Source organism: Myxine glutinosa, chromosome 6, assembly GCF_964187855.1.
Source record: "Myxine glutinosa chromosome 6, kmMyxGlut1.1, whole genome shotgun sequence".
NCBI lineage: Eukaryota > Metazoa > Chordata > Myxini > Myxiniformes > Myxinidae > Myxine > Myxine glutinosa.
The window spans coordinates 18,054,188-18,076,069 of record NC_136266.1 but is presented as its reverse complement, the minus strand read 5'-3'; the positions used below and the strand labels follow the sequence as shown (position 1 = coordinate 18,076,069).

Here is a 21,882-nt window from a genome sequence, read left to right as displayed (position 1 = left end):
GCTACCTCGGAGACATGCTGAATGGAGAAGGTGGATCAGACTCGGCAACGGTTGCTGGAGTGAGATGTGCATGGAAGAAGTTTCGGGAACTGAGTCGTGTGCTGATGAGGAGGGGAGTGTCGTTGAAGCTGAAGGGAAAGGTGTATGCTGCATGTGTGAGAAGTGTTATGATTTATGGGAGCGAGACATGGGTAATGAACGTAGAGCAGCAACGAAGGTTGGAAAGGGTGGAAATGCGAATGGTTCGATGGATGTGCGGAGTATCGTTGAGAGAGAGGAAGACAAATGATGAATTGCGAAAAATAATGGGAATAGAGCCTGTGATTGATGCTGTGAAGAGGTTGAGATGGCTTGGTCATGTGTTGAGGAAGGATGAAAGTGACTGGTTGAGAAGAGTGATGGAAATGAATGTAGAAGGAAGTAGAGGATGGGGAAGACCGAGAAAGACTTGGCTAAAGATGGTGGAAGAAGAAATGCGGGCAAGGGGGTTAACAAGGAGAGATGCCGAAAATAGGGCAAGATGGAGAAGATTGTCATGGGGACCGCAAGGCGAACCCCTGCTCAAGCAGGGAAAATGGCCTTAAAATGCATGTTGTTGTTGTTGTTGTACAGTCCAGTTCCTGGGAGAGGTGCTGCAGGACATGTGGGCAATTGCCGACAGGGTGCAAGAAGCCGACCCTGTCATGGAGTGTTAACTCAAGTTCAAGAGGGGCTTGGATGATGTGCTGCTCCCCTACAAAGAGCTGCATCAAACCAATCTGCCGGGCAGCTCTCCATTACACATTTCTTCCACCCTGCTCCCTCCACCTCAAGACCATCAGCACCCTCTTCTGCCGCCCTCTCAGCGTCCTCACCAACACCCTCAACTGCTCCCTCTCCTGCCTCTCCCTCAGTGTACAACGTTGCAGCAGCATCATTTGGGTCATCCTCGGAGTTCGAGGAATTCATGGGATTTTAATTCACCATGATCATCATCATTTGAAAAGTTGCCTGTTTGTTAAAGAAAATTTAAAAATGGTATATACAACAACAACAACATGCATTTTAAGGCCATTTTCCCTACTAGAGCGGGGGTTAGCCTTGCGGTCCCCATGACAATCTTCTCCATTTTGCCCTATTTTCTGCATCTCTCCTTGTTAACCCCCTTGCCCGCATTTCTTCTTCCACCATCTTTAGCCAAGTCTTTCTCGGTCTTCCCCGTCCTCTACTTCCTTCTACATTCATTTCCATCACTCTTCTCAACCAGTCACTTTCATCCTTCCTCAACACATGACCAAACCATCTCAACCTGTTCCTCTTCACAGCATCAATCACAGGCTCTATTCCCATCATCTTTCGCAGTTTATCATTTGTCTTCCTCTCTCTCAACGATACTCTGCACATCCACCGAACCATTCGCATTTCCACCCTTTCCAGCCTTCGTTGCTGCTCTACATTCATGACCCATGTCTCTCTCCCATAAATCATCACACTTCTCACACATGCAGCATACACCTTTCCCTTCAGCTTCAACGACACTTCCCTCCTCATCAGCATGCCACTCAGTTCCCGAAACTTCTTCCATGCACATCTCACTCGAGCAACCGTTGCCGAGTCTGATCCACCTTCTCCATTCAGCATGTCTCCGAGGTAGCAAAATGTTTTCACACCTTCCAGCTTCACGCCGTCTCCAAGATCCAACTCAACATTTCCTCCATCTGCAGCTCCCTCTGTGCATACCTGCCATTTGAATGTAGCTGCCACACTGGTTAATGACCCTCTCAGACCGCTACATTTTTGATGAACCCACTCAGCGCACATTGTGCATTGAATGGAGTTCACTCCGACACCCTTCCTGCACACAGCACATGGCCACTTCCCAGTTATTTCCACCTCACCACATGCTTTACCACTTGCCATCACCTTCGTCTTTCCTATATTCACCTTCAGACATTTTGTCTACATACATTCCTTCCACTTGTTCATCTTTTCCTTCAGTCGATCCATACTTTCCGCAATCAACACCAGATCACCTGCATACAACAACTCCTACGGTAAACCCTCCTTTACGTTCTGAACCAGCACCTCCATCACAGCTACAAATAGTAGTGGACTTAGTACCGACCCCTGATGCACTCCCACCTTCACCTCAAACTCACCACTGTTCCCGTCCTTCGTCCTTGCAGCTGTGCGCGCTCTTTTGTACATTGCCATCACTACTCTGATCAACCATTCCTTTACTTCTAACCTCCTCAATGCCCATGTCAATACTTCGCGTGGAACCCTATCGAATGCTTTCTCCAGATCAACAAACCCAAGAAACAACTTCTTCCTCTTCTCCATGTACTTCTCCTGCAACTGCCTCACAATAAAGAGCGTGTCTGTCGTTCCTCTTCCTGGCATAAATCCAAACTGCATTTAGTCGATCTTCACCTTCTTCCTTATCCTCCTCTCCAACGCCCTTTCCAATACCTTCATTCCATGCTCCAATAACTTTATCGCTCGGTGCGAGCCACACTCCAGAGGGTCACCTTTCCCCTTGTATAGAGGGACGAGGGTACTCAGTTCCCAATCCACTGGAATGTGGCCTTCTTTCACCACCAGATTACAGATCTCTGTCATTCTCTTCACACCCCAACTTCCTGCTGCCTTCAACATATCTCCCACAACTCCCGTCGGCCCTCCCGCTTTTGTACTCTTCATTGCTTTTATCGCTTCCTCAACTTCCTTCTCAGTTATCTTCTCTGCCGGTCCTAAAACTGGGTTACTCTCTATGTTGCCATCCCATTCATTCTCTGTATTCAACAGCATTTCCATATATCTTTTCCATCTTCCTTTAATTCCATCTGGGTCCACAACGATTTGTCCCACTTCATCCTTCAAGCAACTCACCCCCATCACATCACACCTCTTTCGCTATCTGCTTTGCAATCCTGAATACCGCTCTCTGACCCTCTTCCGAATCCAAGCGTTCTCCGAACATTTTCTTACATGCCTCCTGCGCCTTTGCTACCTCTTTCTTTGCAGCCTTATTGGCTGCCTTATAACTTTCATGCTCTGCTTTTTCTGCTCCTGTATCCTTCGCCTTCTGCCACTCCTTGAACTTATTCCTCTTCTCGTCAATCCTCTTTCCAACTTCGTCATCCCACCACCATGTTTCCGAGTGCCTCGGTGGTCCTTTTGTCCATCCATATACCTCACCAACGGCTCCCAACAGACTATCTTTCATTGACATCCAACCACGTTCAAGCTCAACCACATCATCCTCTACCCTACTCAGCCTCTCTTTTAATGCCTCCCTTATTGTCACCTCTTTCAACCTCCACACCTTAATTCTCGGTTGGTACTTCACCCGCTGAGCTCTCCTCGCACCTTTCACCCTTATGTCGCAGACAACCAAGTGGTGCTGTGAAACAGCCTCCTCCCCCGGCATCACCTTTGTGTCCTGGAAGTGCCCCCTATCTCGCCTACGCACCATCAGGTAGTCGACGGTTGTCGTCAACCCACCTGACGTGTATGTAACAAGCTTATTATCCCCTTTCTGGAACTGAGTATTACAAATCAACAAATCAGCTCCATCAGCAAACTCCAAAATCCTTTCACCTTCTCCATTTCTCACACCATATCCGTAACCCCCATGAGCTCACTCAAAACCATCCATACTCCTTCCCACATGTCCATTTAGGTCTCCTCCTACCACAACAACTTCCTCATCTTTCATGTTTTCCATCAGCTTCTCTATCGCACACCAGAACTTGTCCTTCTCTTCATCGCTCCGATCAACCTGCGGAACATATCCCGAGATGACGTTCACCAAGAGCTTTCCAATCATCATTTTCACCATAAATGGTACATGATAGTGTTTTTTATATTTTTTTTCACAGTGCGGTATAGTTGGCTGGTTAAGCACCTTTTATAAAACTGTAAGCAAATCCCTTCAATAAATTGGAAATGGTACCTGGTGTTGTCATATATATTTTTTGGAAGCTTTAAAAAAAATGAAACTGTAATCATGTGCACTTGCGGTCCAAAACATTTTAAACTTTTAGAATTTCCCCCTTTGAAACAGTCGTGGCATACATTGACGGGCTTTTCATCGATCTTCGCTGATTATTGCTGACATTCGCGGGTTTTGTCCCACCATTCCCGGGACTTTCATCTACTTTTGCGGATTATAATCTACATTCTCAGGATTTGCCTCACCATTTGCAGATTTTGCCTCGCCATTTGCAGTTTGTTCCTCTCTATTCGCGGATCTTCGCGATTCGGGAACTATTCCCCCCTTTTTCCATTGAAACAATGCACCACCATTTGAATAGTGGGGTCCGACTGTTTTTTAAGGAAGAAAAATACGATGCATTATTATTATTATTATTTTCTTTGCGTGGACATTTTGGTGCATCTACTTCCTTGACTTCCTGTGTGTCAGATGCGCCGTGTATCTTTTGCGGATCCTATCCAGCATGAAGAGATTGCAGATTGTGCGAATCGCAGGAGTCCCATGGTGAGCTCAACTGGCTTTAAATGCCTTGTTTGCATTGAGGAATAGAACAAAAATGAACACATTTGGATTCATTTAAAAATTCTGTTAAATTTAAGTGATGTGGTTGATGATCTTTATGCTATTTATCCATCAACTGAATGCAGTGGGTAGTGTTTCATCCAATGTTTAAGAAGGGTTTATTTTTGGGCTTATCATCTGTTTATTCTCATATCATTTGATTTGTCATCACAGAGTGGAAAGTTGAGCAGATCGGGCCGTTCGCCGCTTTCCCGCTCACCTGGGACATCCCGTAAAAAGCTAGTGAGTTTACCTGGAGAGTGTTGTTTTGTTTGTGCAGAGATTTATGTGAGTGTAAAAAAAAAAAACAAAAAAAAAAAAACACCTTTGGAGGCCATTTTTCCCCACAAGCGGGGGTTGGCCTTTTTCGTGGTTGTTGTTGTTGTTTTTCGGTCCCCTTTTTGAAGCAATGTTTTACGGCCGGATGCCCTTCCTGCCGCCAACCCTTTTTGTTGCCTTTTACGACAAACAGGGAATTACCAGTGAACTGGTACTCAATTAGCCGACCTCGGAAGGATGACAGGCTGAGTCAACCCCCCTGGCGTTAATTCAGCGATCGACCGGGATTCAAACCCAGGATCCTAGGATCCTAAGCTGCCACCCTAGCCGCTAGCCCAACACCAGGGATAAAGATCAAAAATGTTGTGAGTGTAGTGTTGATGTAAGATTATTATCTAAAGATTATTATGTAAATTTATGTGAGTGTAGATGTAAGATCATTATCCTCCCCAGAGGAGAGGGTATTGCATTTGGGTCCGTTTGTCTGTTTATCCGCACATAATGAGCTTTGACCTATATCCGCACATAATGAACATACATTTAGACCCCACATACAATTAGACCCCTTAAGACCCTTCAATACCCTGAGACACTCAAGATACTGCAGACCCCTTTACATCCTTTCGAACCGCGATACCCCTACGACCCTTTAGGTCCTTGTAGACCCTTTACAACCCTAAGACCATACATACCCCATTAGATCCTTTAGAAACCTTAAGGCCACATATATTCTTCTACCCTTGAGACCTTCACACCTTTCAGACCTTCTAACACCCTCTAGATCCCTTTGTTCTTTAGATGCTTTACCATTCCAACTTTTTAGACCTTTACACCTTTCGACCTTTACACCTTTCGACCTTTACACCTTTCAACCTTTACCCCTTTCGACCTTTACCCCTTTCGACCTTTACCCCTTTCGACCTTTACCCCTTTCGACCTTTACCCCTTTCGACCTTTACCCCTTTCGACCTTTACCCCTTTCGACCTTTACCCCTTTCGACCATTACCCCTTTCGACCGTTACCCCTTTCGACCTTTGCCCCTTTCGACCTTTACACCTTCACCCCTTTCGACCTTTACACCTTCACCCCTTTCGACCGTTACACCTTTACCCCTTTCGACCGTTACACCTTTACCCCCTTTTGCTCCTTTCGACCTTTGCTCCTTTCGACCTTTGCTCCTTTCGACCTTTGCTCCTTTTGACCTTTGCTCCTTTCGACCTTTGCTCCTTTCGACCTTTGCTCCTTTTGACCTTTGCTCCTTTTGACCTTTGCTCCTTTCGACCTTTGCTCCTTTCGACCTTTGCTCCTTTCGACCTTTGCTCCTTTCGACCTTTTCTCCTTTCGACCTTTTCTCCTTTCGACCTTTTCTCCTTTCGACCTTTTCTCCTTTCGACCTTCGTGCCTTTCGACCTTCGCGTCTTTCGGCCTTTGCGCCTTTCGACCTTTGCGCCTTTCGACCTTTGCGCCTTTCGACCTTTGCGCCTTTCGACCTTTGCGCCTTTCGACCTTTGCGCCTTTCGACCTTTGCGCCTTTCGACCTTTGCGCCTTTCGACCTTTGCGCCTTTCGACCTTTGCGCCTGTCGACCTTTGCGCCTGTCGACCTTTGCGCCTGTCGACCTTTGCGCCTGTCGACCTTTGCGCCTGTCGACCTTTGCGCCTGTCGACCTTTGCGCCTGTCGACCTTTGTGCCTGTCGACCTTTGCGCCTTTCGACCTTTGCGCCTTTCGACCTTTGCGCCTTTCGACCTTTGCGCCTTTCGACCTTTGCGCCTTTCGACCTTTGCGCCTTTCGACCTTTGCGCCTTTCGACCTTTGCGCCTTTCGACCTTTGCGCCTTTCGACCTTTAGTTCTTTCGGCCTTTAGGTCTTTAAACCTTTGGATCTTTAAACCTTTGGATCTTTAAACCTTTGGATCTTTAAACATTTAGATCTTTAAACCTTTAGATCTTTAAACCTTTAGATCTTTAAACCTTTAGATCTTTAAACCTTTAGATCTTTAAACCTTTAGATCTTTAAACCTTTAGATCTTTAAACCTTTAGATATTTAAACCTTTAGATCTTTAAACCTTTAGATCTTTAAATCTTTAGATCTTTAAACCTTTAGATCTTTAAACCTTTAGATCTTTAAACCTTTAGATCTTTAAACCTTTAGATATTTAAACCTTTCGATCTTTAAACCTTTAGATATTTAAACCTTTAGATATTTAAACCTTTAGATATTTAAACCTTTAGATATTTAAACCTTCAGACCATTTTACCTTTATAACTTTTCAGATCTTTTACTTTTACGCCTTTAAAAATGGACCATTTGGATCTTTCATTTGCAATCACTGACCTTTGATTTGGTGCATCCTTCAATTTATTTGACACATAAAATACACCACATAAAACATGTTCTGGCAAGTCAGCAGTCTCTGATTGCTCTTTTTAATTTACTCGTGGGAAGTGCATGTTGATGTGTTGTTAGATTTTTTTTCCTCCACCACCAAAGCAAAGGTGGTTGGAGGTTACGTTTTCACCCGTCTGTTTGTCTGAATGAATATGAATGTCTGTTTGTCTGTCCGTTTGTAAACAAAATATCTCAAAATTGTGGATGGATTCGGACGAAATTTGGCAGAGATGTAGCATGTGTGACAAGGACGAAATGATCAGATTTTGGTGAAGATCCGGATTCGGATCCGGCCACTAGAATTTTTAAAGTGATTCTTCACCATTGGGGAAAGGGCCAAAAACGGTAGGATATCTCAAAAAGTTGTGGACAGATGATTTCGATTAAATGTGATTCTGTATTGTGGTTTTATGGTCTACTCTGGGATATAAAACGTAAGCTGTTCACCTGGCGGAGGTATGCTCTCTACTGAGTGTTGTTCTAGTTATGCTGAATGATTTTGCTGATTGTATTTATTACCTCTCCCACAGAAGGTGGATGTAGGTTGTGTTTTCACCACTGTTTGTCTGTCTGTCTGTCTGTCTGTCTGTCTGTCTGTGAACAAGATATCTCAAAAAGTTGTGGACGGATTTGGATGAAATTTGGTGGAGAGGTTGGGTATGTGACAAGGACGAAATGCTTAGATTTTGGTGAAGATCCGGATCTGGGTCCGATAATTTTTTGAAGTGATTCTTCACCATTGAGAGATTGCATAAAATGATATTAAAAAAAAAACCACCGTTTAGAGGCCATTTTTCCCCGCAAAGCGGGGGTTGGCCTTTTCGGGGACCGTGGTAGTTGTTGTTTTTTGGTCCCCTTTTTGAAGCAATGTTTTACGGCCGGATGCCCTTCCTGACGCCAACCCTTTTTGCCGCCTTCAACGACAAACAGGGAATTACCAGTGAACTGGTACTCAATTAGCCGACCTCGGAAGGATGACAGGCTGAGTCAACCCCCCTGGCGTTAATTCGGCGATCGACCGAGATTCAAACCCAGGATCCCAGGATCCTAAGCCGGCACCCTAGCCGCTAGCCCAACACCAGGGATTATTGCATAAAATGATATATAGCACGATATCTCTAAAAGTTGTGGACGGATTTGGACGAAGCTTCGTGGACAGGTTAGGTGTGTGACAAGGACGAATCGATTCGATTTTGGTGAAGATCAGAATTTGGATCCGGATCTAGAATTAAAAAAAAAATTTAAGTGCTTCTTCACCATTGAGGGACGGTGCCAAAAACGATATATATATTTTAAAAAAACAAAAAAAAAAACAACCCCCCCCCTCCCCCCCCCCCCCCCCCCCCCACCTTTAGAGACCATTTCGCGGGGGTTGGCTTTTTCGGGCACCGTGGTTGTTGTTGTTTTTGTTGGTCCCCTTTTTGAAGCAATGTTTTCCGGCCGGATGCCCTTTCTGCCGCCAACCCTTTTTGTCGCCTTTTACGACAAACAGGGAATTACCAGTGAACTGGCACTCAATTAGCCGACCTCGGAAGGATGACAGGCTGAGTCAACCCCCCTGGCGTTAATTCAGCGATCGACCGGGATTCGAACCCAGGATCCTAGGATCCTAAGCTGGCACCATAGCCGCTAGCCCAACACCAGGCTATATATATATACATACCATACATATATACATACTATATATATATACATACTATATACAGACTTGGCATTTAATATGGAATATATATTTTTTCTTGACTTGGGTTTCCTTTCTGAACTCAGAATATCAATCTGGTGAGTTTCTTTCACGCTTCCGTGATTTCTTTGTTCAAAGAACCATGTCACTGATTGTCTGTCGCAGCAATAAGTCAATAACAGGATTATATCACAGGTGGCGTGACAAAATGTACGGACAGGTACATTTGACGATTGGCTTCACAATCGGGTATATAAGGGTTGTTGCGTTCTGTATTAGTGGAAAACAACTGCTGCACGTCTACAAAAGTTATTGCCGCTTCCTCTGGAGATGGTCCGTCAACTCGACAATGCTTTTTGTCATGGAGTGGTGGCTTTACGAAATTCCGGCATGAAACAGTGTGCAATTGCTCATCAGCATGGCATCACTCAAGGTCAGGTGTCAAAGATCCCGAAACGAAATGCTCAGAGGGGTGTCCCTCCTCCAATATCGAGGCCAGGACGACCCCGCAGAACCACATGGAGGGATGATCGCCAGCTGCACCAGTTAGTCTGCAATGGCCGTACCAAGTCAGCTAATCGGCTTAGGGCTGAGTGGCAGCAACTGACAAATGTGCCTGCATCCAGAAGGCTAGTCAACCAACGACTGGTTCAAGCAAGCTATCGTGCCAGGCGACCCCTGGGAAAGCCACGCCTGACAAGACAACACCGCCAGCGCCGATTGCAGTGGGCCAGAGAGCACCGTCAATGGCAGCCAGGACACTGGAATCACGTGATCTTCAGTGACGAGTCTTGATTTCTGGTCTATCGTCAAGATGGCCATGTCCGAGTGCGCAGACAAGTGCATGAAGCCGACAACGAAGATTGTATAGTGCCAAGAGTCCAAGCTGGAGGTGGTGGGGTGACCATTTGAGCTGCTTTTCATGCAGGGGGCAAAACGGACCTGGTTGTTCTGAATGGAAACCTGAACCAGTTCAAGTACAGGGCCATTCTGGAAGAAACATTGCTTCCATTTGCTCGTGTAGCCTTTCGAGGAAACTTTGTCTTCCAAGATGACAATTCGTTCGTTCTTCGACCGTTCGTTCGTTCTTCGACCATGTGTTTCTCCCCCATTTCCCCAGATAGTTTTCACTGTTATTAACCTTCAATGCTTACACTTTCCCCTCAAGTTCTGTATTCCGTCATATATTACAACACCTTTTTCTTCTTCTTCTTTAAAAGGCTGCCTTCGACTTGCTCACCAAATCTATTCATCCCCAAAAAAAATTGCATCTCCTATAGTACCTTTTTTCGACATTCCCTAAACTCTCCTCCACTCAGTCCTCCATCCAGCGTCCTTAAACGTATTTTTAACTCGAAGGTCACAAGAAACTCATTTTGCAATAAATGTTAGTTTCCCATTAATCGCACACTTTCTAAAATCCAATCTCACCCCTCCCCTCCAAATATTCCCCATAACCCCTCCCGTCCAAATCTTCCCCCTTTCCCCTCCCCTCCTAATCCTCCCCATCACCCAACCCTTTCAAATCTCCCCCCTTGCCCCCTCCCTCCTAAACGACCCCCTCACCCCTCCCCTCCAAGACTCCCCCTCACCCCTCCCCTCCTAGACTCCTCCCTCACCCTTCCCCTCCAAATCTCCCCCATATCCCATCCCTTTCAAATCCCTCCCCTTGTCCCTTCCCTCCCAAACTCCCCCCTCGCCCCTCCCCTTCAAATCTCCCCACTCTCATTTCTTCTCAATTTCCCCCCTCTCACTCCCCCTCCTCAAAGCGTCCTCCCCGCTTCTTCCCCCTTCCAACTCTCACCTCCATCTCCCCCAACCTTCTGCCTCGCTCTTCCCCCTCCTCAAATAACACCTCATTGTGCCTCACCCAATCACCATCAAACCTTTTGTCTGCCCCATGCTTCCCTTTCTCCGAGCTATTCTGAAATCTCTGACACACCTTCAACAGCTCTCCCTACCTCTTCCACCTCTTCCACATCTTACCCTACCCCTCCTCCCCCCTGTTCTGTATCCGATGCTCCCCCTTCCTCTTCATTAACGGTATGGACCTCAAACATCCGGGGCCTTCGTTCAAACTTAACTGATCTCTCCATACAGGTTGCTTCTGTCAAACCAGACGTGATCTGCTTAACAGAAACTTTCCTCCTTCATGATGTCTCTGATTCCTTAGTATCTCTCCTGGGTTACTCCCTCCTCCGGTATGATAGACCTGAGCCTCGTCCTGGAGGTGGGGTTGCTATATTTATCAAAAACTCTTCCTCACTCGCCCTGCACTGCACTCTCTCCACCTCACCCCCTGGAAAACCTCTGGCTACGGCTTCCCCTTCGCTCCCACCTCTTGTTCATATGTGTGTTGTACCGTCCACCAAACAGTGATGACTCCATCCACATTTTGCTGTCTGATAATATGGACCAACTTCTATCTACTCATCCCAACTCTCTCTTCCTCATATGTGGTGATTTCAATTGTCACCATGCCAGTTGGCTGGGTGTGGGTACCTCTCTCACCAGCCATGGCTCCTCAGCAAAGGACTTCTGCGACTCACTGGGACTGACACAATCTGTCAATTTCCCGACCCGGATCTCAGTCAACGGAGCATCTTCTCTTCTGGATTTGGTTATGACTAACTTCCCTGAAAATGTCTGCTGCTCTTCTTCTGCTCCAATCGGATCATCTGATCATGTCCTTGTTAAAGTGGACATCTCTCTGACCATTCTCAGGGAGCCTGCTCAGCGTCGACGAGTCTGGCATTTCACTCAGGCCAACTGGCACGGTCTTCAAGCAGCCATCAATCATCTGGACTGGTCTCCCATCTCTACCACCTCTGACATCAACTCATCCTGGGAATTCTTCCAAAGTAATTTGCTCTCTCTCATGCACAGATTTATCCCATCTCGTCTTCAGTTGTTATACCCTTCCTCCCGCCCATGGTACACGGAATCTTGTGGTGAGGCTGTTGCCCAGAAACAACTTGCCTTCGTCTCCTGGAAAGCATATCCAAAGGAAGGAAATCTCATTTCCTTTCACAAAGCCCGAAACAAGTGTGTGTCCACCCTCAGGAGAGCCAGGAAACAATATCTCTCCGTTCTCAAGACCGTACTCTCTTATCTGTCTCCCTCTTCCAAATCCTGGTGGCGTCTGGTCAAATCTGTTTCTGGTGTTTGTTCCCCCTCCATCTCCTCCCTTACCTCAAACGGCTACACAGCTGTCTCCGCACGTAAAAAAGCTGAATGCCTCAACTCTGTGTTTGCCTCTAAATCTTGTGTCCCAAACCCATCCCTCTCTGTACCCACCATACCCAGTCGTACCCAGCTGCTCCTGGACTCCGTGTCCTTTCCTCCTGACAAGGTGGAAAAGTTTCTGTCAACCCTCGACTCTGATTCTGCAACTGGACCTGACGGCATCGGCCCACGGGTCCTAAAATCCTGTCCTTCCGCTCTTTCACTCCCTCTCTCTGTTCTCTTCACCCTCTCTTTTGCTCAAGGTCAACTGCCATCTGCTTGGAAATCAGCCAACATCACCGCTTTGCACAAAAAAGGTGCAAAAACAGATCCTAGCAACTACAGACCAATCAGCCTTCTCCCAATTGTCAGCAAAGTCATGGACTCCATCATTGCTTCGGATATGAAATCTTTCCTCTTCTCCAATGGCTTGATCTCTGATCATCAATTTGGTTTCAGACCAGGTCACTCTACTCTGGACATGCTGCTTCTGCTGTCTCAACAATGGATGGAGGTCCTCAATGCCAAACAGGAAATTAGAGCTGTCTCCCTCGACATATCACGTGCCTTCAATACGGTCTGGCACCCCGCTCTGCTCACCAAACTCTCCTCCTTTGGTATCCATGGAAATCTCCACGCATGGCTGGCGGACTTCCTCTCTAGTCGTAGTCAACGTGTGGCCCTGAATGGGTTTCTCTCATCTCCTCTTCCTGTTCAGGCTGGAGTTCCCCAAGGCAGTGTTCTGGGCCCTGTGCTTTTTCTGGTCTTCATCAATGAACTCTCTGACTCTCTTGAAAATCGTCTCTATCTCTTTGCTGATGACTCCACTCTCTGCCGCTCCATTCCTCATCCCTCAGATCGGCAGTCTGCAGCCTCCTCACTCTCTGCAGACCTGGACAAAATCACAGACTGGGCAAACAAGTGGAACATGTCTTTCAATCCTGACAAATCTCACACTCTTACGATGTCTCTCCGAAAAGACCAACTGGACAACCCTCCCATCTACTTTCTGAATAATCCTCTCCAAGAAGTTCTGTCACTCAAGCTTTTGGGTCTCACTATCTGCCATGATCTTTCCTGGGCAAAACCACATTTCCAAGCTGGACTCCAAAGCCAGTCGCCGACTGGGCATCCTCCGTCATGCGAAGTCCTTCCTTGGCACACCTGAGCTCCTCACCACATACAAGGCTTTCATCCGCAGCTCAATGGAGTACTGCTTTCCCCTCTGGGCTGGTGCTCCTGCCTCACACCTAGCTCGTTTTCAGGCTGTTGTAACCAAAGCGTTCAGAATCATTGGAATCTCCCGCGATGACGCTATCTCCGAGGGCCTTTCACTTAATCACCGCAGGCAGGTTGGTGGTCTTTCCGTCTTCTATCTACTCCTCTCCGGCCTTGCTCCCCCAGCTCTCTCTGGGCTCTGTCCCCAAAATATTCCTGCAGGTCGCACAAGACCTGCCTGCAACCCTCTTATGGTTAAACTGCCAAAATCAAGACTCTCTGCTCACCTTCACTCCTTCATTCCTCTTTTCTCCCGCCTCTGGAACAAACTCCCTCACTCTCTTCAATCCCACTCCTCCCTCCAGGTCTTTAAAACGGCTGTTCACCACCATCTCTTATCTTCCCCAATCCAAAATCTTGATCTTTTCTACCCCTGCTAATTTCACCCCAAATCCACTTTTTTGAGGTGACTTTTGACTTCTTTCCTGGAAGTCCTTGGTGTCCTTGCGTTTTATACCTATCCTGCCTCCCCCCAGGCCCTCTCCCTCCAAAAACATCTCCCGATGTCCCTTCTCTCAAATGTTGTGTTGGTGTGCTTCCTCCCCTTCTCTCCCCATCTTGTCGACCGCTCCCCTTTTTATATACTTTGTTTGCTTGTTTGTTTGATTTGTTTGTTTGATAAATGCTAGCTCTTTCACGAGCCTCGACTCTGTACACATAAAATAAAATAAAAATGCATGGCCTCATCGTGCTCGCATGATCCAACACTTTCTTGCTGACCGTGGTGTAGAGCATATGGAGTGGCCTGCCATGTCCCTGGATATGAATCCAATAGAGAACTTGTGGGCAGAATTAACGCGTCAAATCAACAACTTGGACCAGCAGCGTACCTCTGTGCGTGAATTGCAGCAGGCTATTGTCACTGCATGGCAAGCGATTCCTGTCCAAACCTTGGCAAATCTCGTGAACAGCATGCCTCAACGTGTATGTGCTGTCCTGAATGCTCGTGGGGGTTACACGACGTACTGAACTGTAATTTTACTGTCCGTAATCCCAGTTGTAATTTAACTTTTGTTTTTGTTAAAAAAAATTTTGGCTAATGTGCAAAATAAAGAAATACTTCTGGAAAACGTACAGAAGTTTAACACAGTACTGTCCGTGAATTGAGTTCAATATCAGTTTCCATCACTTTCAAGGATCAATTTATTTGCTTCGAAATGTCAAATGTGGTGTTTGTTTCTTTTAAAGGTCACATTAACAATATCTAGAATAATTTCAACATAATTCCAATGAACTTTTGGTTCTAAGACATCTTGAAAAGTAAGTTCACCCCCACAAAAAAAATATTCCATATTAAATGCCAAGTCTGTATATATACCAGGCTATATATAAAAACGATATATATTGTTGTGGATATGAGGATGGCATTTTTAAAATTGTATTGTATTGGAAATGGTGATGAACATTGTTTGGATATGGCCCCTCCTGCCTCCGGAGTTGTGTAAAGATAAAAAGGGCGTCTCGGTAGTTAATTCCATAAACACCACATTACAGGACCCGATAAAACCCTTGTTCAGTAGCTTATATCTTATTATGTGTTTTAGAGTAAGGCCTTGTCTTCCATTAGAATAATACTCCATTGCACCGAGTGAAAAAGAGATAGATTCCCTTCATTCCCATTCCCAAAAACCTCCATTCCCCCTTTCGTCGATTGGCAATTACATCCCCTCCAAATGCCGCCATTGACCACGAGGCAGGGTCGGAGAAGAAAGGCGTGTCTCCACCTCGTCATAGAGGGGAGGAGTGAGCCAGCCCCACTCGACCAACCATGAACAAGGGGTTTGGCTAGAGAGGGCGGAGGAAGAGCGATCGGGGAGGTTCGCAAAGGTTGAGGGGCGGGGCCTATATAACCCGCCGGCGGGGCGTTCCCCAAGGAGTTGAGTCCAAGGGAGGAGACGAGAGATAAGTCCAGAGTTGAGACAAGGAGGGAGGAGACAAGAGCTGGGTCGTCAGAGAGTTGCGCTTTTACTGAGTCCAAAGAAAGAGCTGGGTCGTCAGAGAGTTGCGCTTTTACTGAGTCCAAAGAAAGAGCGGGGTCGTCAGAGAGTTGCGCTTTTACTGAGTCCAAAGAAAGAGCTGGGTCGCCAGAGCAGATGCGCTTTTACTGAGACAGGCATCTCCGACCCGTGACTCCGCGCACACGACAGGCTCGGTGGCATCAGCGGCCGTCGAGGTCCAGCCCGACGTCCCGTGCGGGATCAAGCTCCAGCCAGCTCCGTGCCGTCCTCCCCCCTCCAGCCACACACCTCCTTCCAGCAATCCACTCTGCAATTCCCCGCGTGAGTCAGTGTCTTTGTTTGTTCTGTCCTGGGTAGTAAGTAAGCCTGTTAGATAAGCTAGTATTTTCCCTGTGTCTCTAAAAGCTTCTGTATATTATTTTATTATCTTTCCTTCTCCTTGGTTATTTTGAGCCTGTAAATAGTAAATAAATTTAGTAGTATTTTCAACCCTTTTCTCGTCTTATTCCTTTTCCTCTTTGCATTTGTCGTCTTAGTCTTTTCCCGATTGAATAGCGGTGGCGCGATACGGCCAACGTTTGGGTTGAATCAGGTTTTAGTCGGGGAATAACTGTTCGGCCGCGGTTACACCACCGCTCGGTCAAAATAACATCTAATCCGCGGTCCGTAACAATATATAGCATGATATTTCAAAAAGTTGTGGACGACTTATGATAACTTGGTGGATGAGTTAGGTAAGTAACAGCAAGCCGATGCGATTTTGATTCAGCTTTGAATCCAGATCTGGCCTATCGGTGGGATACAAAACGTAAACTGTTCAGCCTGGCAGAGGTGTGCTCTCTACCGAGTGCCGTTCTATTTTATTTTGTTTTTTTGTTGTTCCATCCTGCAGGTCGGTTTGAAAACTATAATAATCATCAGGTAGTGATGTTTCTTCGGCCTTTGTTTTCATTCACAGCAGGAGCAACTATTAGCTTTAAAGGGTGCCGAAGGAAGTCCCTCTATCACCCACGTTTTCCCACCCCTCGTGGGCTGCAAAGCACCGGTTGAGGACGTGCTGCCTCAGCTTGCATCGCCCGCTGGGTGAGTAGTGTCTACATTGATCACCCTGCTACTTATTACTTGTGGATGAGGAACAATGGAGGCATTTGAAGTCGAGAATGGAGTATGATAATATATTTTTGTTTCATTAATCTCAACCTTTTTGTCTACAATCTTTTTTACGCCTTTGCCGACAAAGTTGCCGGAGGCATTGTGTGTTTGGGTTGTCCGTCCGGTTGTCAGTTTGCCCATCTGTCCATGATAGGTTTTCTTGACCGCAATAACTTAAGAACAGCTGAAGGAATCTAAGTCAAACTTGGTGCAAGTATGTATAATGACTCAACGATGAACTGATTACCTCTGCCACTCAAGGTGGATTGGATGGAGGTTGTGTTTTCACCCCTGTCTGTTTGTCTATGAACAAGATTTTTCCAAAAGTTGTGGATGGATTTGGACCAAACTTGGGGGAAGGGTTTGGTGTGTGACGAGACCCAATCAATTCAATTTTTGTGAAGATCTGAATAGGCATTCGGATGTGAGAAAATTTTTTTTTTTTTTTTTTTTGGATACTGAATCAAGGCTCGTGAAAGAGCTGACATTTACTTCACAAACAAATCAACCAGACAAACAAAATATATAAAAAGAGGGAGCGGAAGACAAGAGAAGGGGAAGCACACAAACAGTTGAGGGCACACAACATTTAAGAGCAGGGAGATGTGTGGGAGGGAGAGGGCTTGGGGGGGAGGAGGCGTGGGAACGGGGGGGGCTGGGGGGGGGGTGGCAGAAGTATCAAACACAAGGACACCAAGGACTTCCAGGACAGAAGTTGGTATTTCAAAAAAGTGGAATTGGGGTGAAATTAGCAGGGATAGAAAAGATCAATGTTTTGGATGGGGGAAGATAAGAGATGGTGGTGAACAGCTGTTTTAAAGACCTGGAGGGTGGAATGGGATTGAAGAGAGTGAGGGAGTTTGTTCCAGAGGCGGGAGAAAAGATGAATGAAGGAGTGAAGGTGAGCAGAGTCTTGATTTTGGCAGTTTAACCATAAGAGGGTTGCAGGCAGATCTTGTGCGACCTGTAGGAATATTTGCGGGACAGAGCCCAGAGAGAGCTGGGGGGGCAAGGCCAGAGAGGAGTCGGTAGAAGACGAAAAGACCACCAACCTGCCTGTGGTGAGTGAGTGAGAGGCCCTTGGAGTTAGCTTCATCGCGGGAGATTCCAATGATTCTGAATGCTTTGGTTTCAACAGCGTGAAGACGAGCTAGGTGTGAGGCAGGTGCACCAGCCCAGAGGGGAGAGCAGTATTCCATTGAGCTGTGGATGAAAGCCTTGTATGTGGTGAGGAGCTGAGGTGTGCCAAGGAAGGACTTCGCATTTGATTTTTAAATGATTCTTCACCATTGAGTGATCGGGCTAGAACTGATACATGGCACGATATCTCAGTTTGACGAAACTTGGTGGACAGGTTGGGTGTGTGACAACGACGAATCGATTCAATTTTGGTGAAGATCTGAATATGGATTCGGATTCGAGAATTATTTAATTTTTGAAGCGATTCTTCACCATTGAGAGATCGGGTGAAAAGCGATATATAACATGATAGTTAAAAAAGTTATGGACGAGTTGTTTAGGTGACGAGAACAAGCCGATTAGGTTTGGTTCAGGTCCAAATCCAGAGCCTGATAGGCCTATCAGTGGGATACAAAACATAAACTGTTCAGCTTGGCGGAGGTATGCGGTCTACCGAGTGCTGTTCTAGTTAGACTATGGGATCAAGAGGTCAAAGGTCAGAGGTCCCATTAGGTAAAAATTCTGTTTCCGAGCTAACTTGTGTCCCAGTGATGGGATTTTGACCAAACTTGGGATAAGTTTGTATTATGATGAAAAGATGAACTGATTAGATTTCTGCATCAAAGGCCAGTGGTCAGGGAAATATCTGATACTTGAGAACAGCTGAAGGGATTTAAATCAAATTTGGTACAAGTATTTATAATGATGTAATAATGTCAGCGGAGGCATATCAGTTGATGTCGCTACGTGAAAGAGTTCCGTTCTGTGGGGTTTTTTCCGCAGAATGCATTCTTGCCCAGTGTACTTGGTATTGCACAAGATATCAGCATTGAACTATAATTTGCATGTCCTGCAATAAAAAGGTTAACACCAATCTTATTTTGTCCCATGAGACTTGAATTTCAACAGCATATTATAGTATTTATTGCCTTTTCCAGGTTGCGAGGTCTAGGCAAGTTATTGCACGCCAAGAATGTGTTGACCATCGGAGACCTCAGTGTGCTCGGCGTCCGCGAGCTCCAGGCATTGCCCATCCGCGCACCAAAGCTGCACACACTATGTGGTGTGCTCACATCCTTCCAGCAACAGGTTCGTTTAAGCAGAGATCTTGAATGCTACATTTGAACCTGCTTTTGGCATATTAATTACTGTTGATTTATGATTACTGCAGTATTTTGAATGTTAGTTTAATCCTTGTTTCGTATGAAAGAAGTTGAGATCGCTTACAGCGATATGTCTTCTTAGTTATATTGACTACTTGAGAAGTAGTTGATCTTGATAATTTGTTGATGAAAGCATAATTTTGAATTTTCTTCTGAACTGTAGCACAGATGGTCAATGTGTTTTTCATCATCTTTTTGTAGTTATTTGAAAATTTTAATGTCTGAACTTTGTTGGTATCCATTAATCCATATGCATTAACAGATAGATTATTCATTTTCTCAAATTTTAGAATAACTATCAATGCCATTGGGAACTTCAGACCTTTAATATTTAAAGTATTTTCATATTTTTTATAATGAGATACTCTTTCTGGTTTCCAATATTGCGGGTGAACAGACGTAGCCAAAAATATTGGCACCCTTGCACTTTTTTCAAATAACTCACAATTTTCTCCAAAAACAAGTTGGAATTGACAAAAGTATTTGGTCTCCACAATTCTTTATTTCACTGTTAATATTACAAAACCTTTGTTTTTGATTCAGAACTTAATATGTCCTTTTAAATCAGAAAATAAAATAAAAATGGTGTTGACAAAATTAATGACACCCTGGACTTGATATTTTGTAGCACAGCCTTTGGACAAAATAACTGCAGTCAAGCGCTTCCTATAGCCATGAATGAGCTTCCTACACCTCTCTACTGGAAGTTTGGCCCACTCTTCTTGTGCAAATTTCTCCAGTTCTCCCAGATTTGAAGGATGCCTTCTCCCAACTGCTGTTTTCAGATCTCCCCACAGGTGTTCAATGGGATTTAGGCCTGGACTCATTGTTGGCCACTTCAGATCAGTCCAGCGTTTTGTCTTGATCCAATCCTGGGTGCTTTTTGAACTGTGTTTGGGGTCATTGTCCTGCTGTAAGACCCATGACCTTCGACGGAAACCGAGCTTTCAGACACTGGGTTAAACATTGCGCTCCAAAATGCCTTGGTAATCTCCTGATTTCATGATGCTATGCACACATTCAAGGCACCCAGTGCCAGAGGCAGCACAGCAACCCCAAAACATCACTGAACCTCCTCCATGTTTGACTGTAGGAAAGGTGTTCTTTTCTTTGAAGGCTTCATTTTGCATTCTGTAAACATAGAGATGATGTGCTTTACCAAAAAGCTCTAATTTAGTCTCATCTGCCCACAGGACATTCTCCCAGAAGGATTTTGGTTTGTTCAAGTGTGTTTTTGCAAACTCCAGTCTGGTGTTCTTAGCAGTGGGGTCCTTCTGGGTCTCCTACCATAGAACCCCCCTTTCATTGAGTTGGCGCCAGATGTTGAGAGTTGAAACTGTTGTACCTTGTGTCTGAAAGTCAGCTTGAATTGTTTGGCAGTTAATTGAGGTGCTTTCTCCACCATTTGAACAATTCTTCGCTGCAATCTTCGATCAAATTTTCTCTTGCGGCGGCTTCCAGGAAGGTTGGCTGCAGCGCCATGGGCCTTAAACTTCCAGATAACATTGTGTATGGTGGACACAGGAACATCAAGGTCTCTGGAGATGGACTTGTAGCCTTGAGATTGTCCATGCTTGGCTACAATCTTGTGTCTGACCTCGTCAGACAATTCTCTGGTTTTCTTTATTTTCTCTCTGCTCGTTGGACACTCACTCGGACACAGTGACACAAAACATCAGAATGTCTCCTTTTCTCCATCCAAACTGGTTGAAAGAGTGATTTTTATATTGCAGGCACCTGCAACTTACCACAGGTGAGTTCAATTCCAAAGTAAAGGAGAATCACCTGCTTGAAATCTAATTATTTCTAACAACTTCTAAAAGGTGCCAGTAATATTTTCCGGGGCATTTTAGGATTTCTGTGTGGAATGAGCTAACATTTAGTGATTTTATTTGTGAATACCAAAATATATTTTAATTTCAACAATTTTATTGAAGAAATGGTGCATTATTTGAAAAAAGTGCAAGGGTGCCAATATTTTTGGCCATGACTGTAGGTGAGCAAAAACAGACCATAGGAAACATTTTTCTTTTGTTTTGGGTATTAACAACCAATTTTTAAAGCTATATCTCTTGGTAAATCAATAAAAGAAGCATTAAAAGGGTTCGATTTCAAGATGTGTATATCCAAAAAAATGTTTTTTACGCCTCTGCCCCTGAAGGTGGCCAGAGGCATTATGTTTTCGGGTTGTCCTTATGTCCGTCTGTATGGGCTAAACCTCGTTTTTCTCAGCAACCACATGTTCAATTGAAAATAAACTTTCAGGGTAGGAGCCGCACCAATGCACAATGTTTTATGATAATTGTGACGTCATAGGTGATGTGGTATGGCAACAACCTTGGATTAAACGCAGATAATTCATCTCGCAAGCACAACAAGTCTCGGAAACCGCTGAATGAAAAAAATTGAAACTTGCCACTTTGTCAAGTACTCCCAATGGGGAACAAAAGCATGATAATGATGACGTAATCGCTGAAGTGGTATACCAGCCATAAATGTTTTAATCGAATGCCTTTTACTAAAAATCCGAAATTGCATGTGCATGGTCTCTGACCCATTGCATTTGTATTGAAATATTACATTTATGACATCATAGTACACATGATTTGGCAGCCATATTGGATTGAAGGAAAATATTAAATAATATCTCTGAAACCACTTACCCTATCGATGCAAAGTTTTACATATGTCATCCAACGCCATTGTTGCATATGTGACTGTGGATCATGTGGTTTGGCAGCCATATTGGATAGAAAAACTAACCTTATCCGATCAACACAAAACTTCACAAATGTGATCCCTTACCCATATATATGCAGAGTGTACATTTTCATGTCATATGTCATGTGGTTTTGCAGCCACATTATCTTGAACCACCTTTAGAGGCCATTTCCCCCCGCAGAGCAGAGGTTGGCCAGCCATATTATCTTGAAAGCCGATATTTAAAAAATAACGCTTCACCGATCGATGTGAAACCTGTCCTGTCGTCTGGTAAACATGTAATGCTTCCAAACAGCTGAAGGGATTTAAACCAAAT

General features: G+C 45.1%; 1 protein-coding gene across 8 annotated transcripts in view; it reads left to right on the top strand.

Moving 5' to 3' along the window:
* RIF1 (replication timing regulatory factor 1) overlaps window positions 1-21,882 on the top strand; it is a 251,247-nt gene that overhangs the window by 181,673 nt on the left and 47,692 nt on the right. For 6 of the 8 annotated variants that reach the window (XM_068119704.2, XM_078779645.1, XM_068119702.2 and 3 more), the window contains 4 exons: window positions 4,409-4,483; window positions 4,715-4,783; window positions 16,310-16,434; window positions 18,621-18,771. In XM_068119704.2, the coding sequence (XP_067975805.2) occupies window positions 4,409-4,483; window positions 4,715-4,783; window positions 16,310-16,434; window positions 18,621-18,771 (420 nt within the window). The remainder of the gene's footprint in view (window positions 1-4,408; window positions 4,484-4,714; window positions 4,784-16,309; window positions 16,435-18,620; window positions 18,772-21,882) is intronic. The other 2 variants (XM_078779646.1, XM_068119703.2) reach the window with 1 other exon arrangement.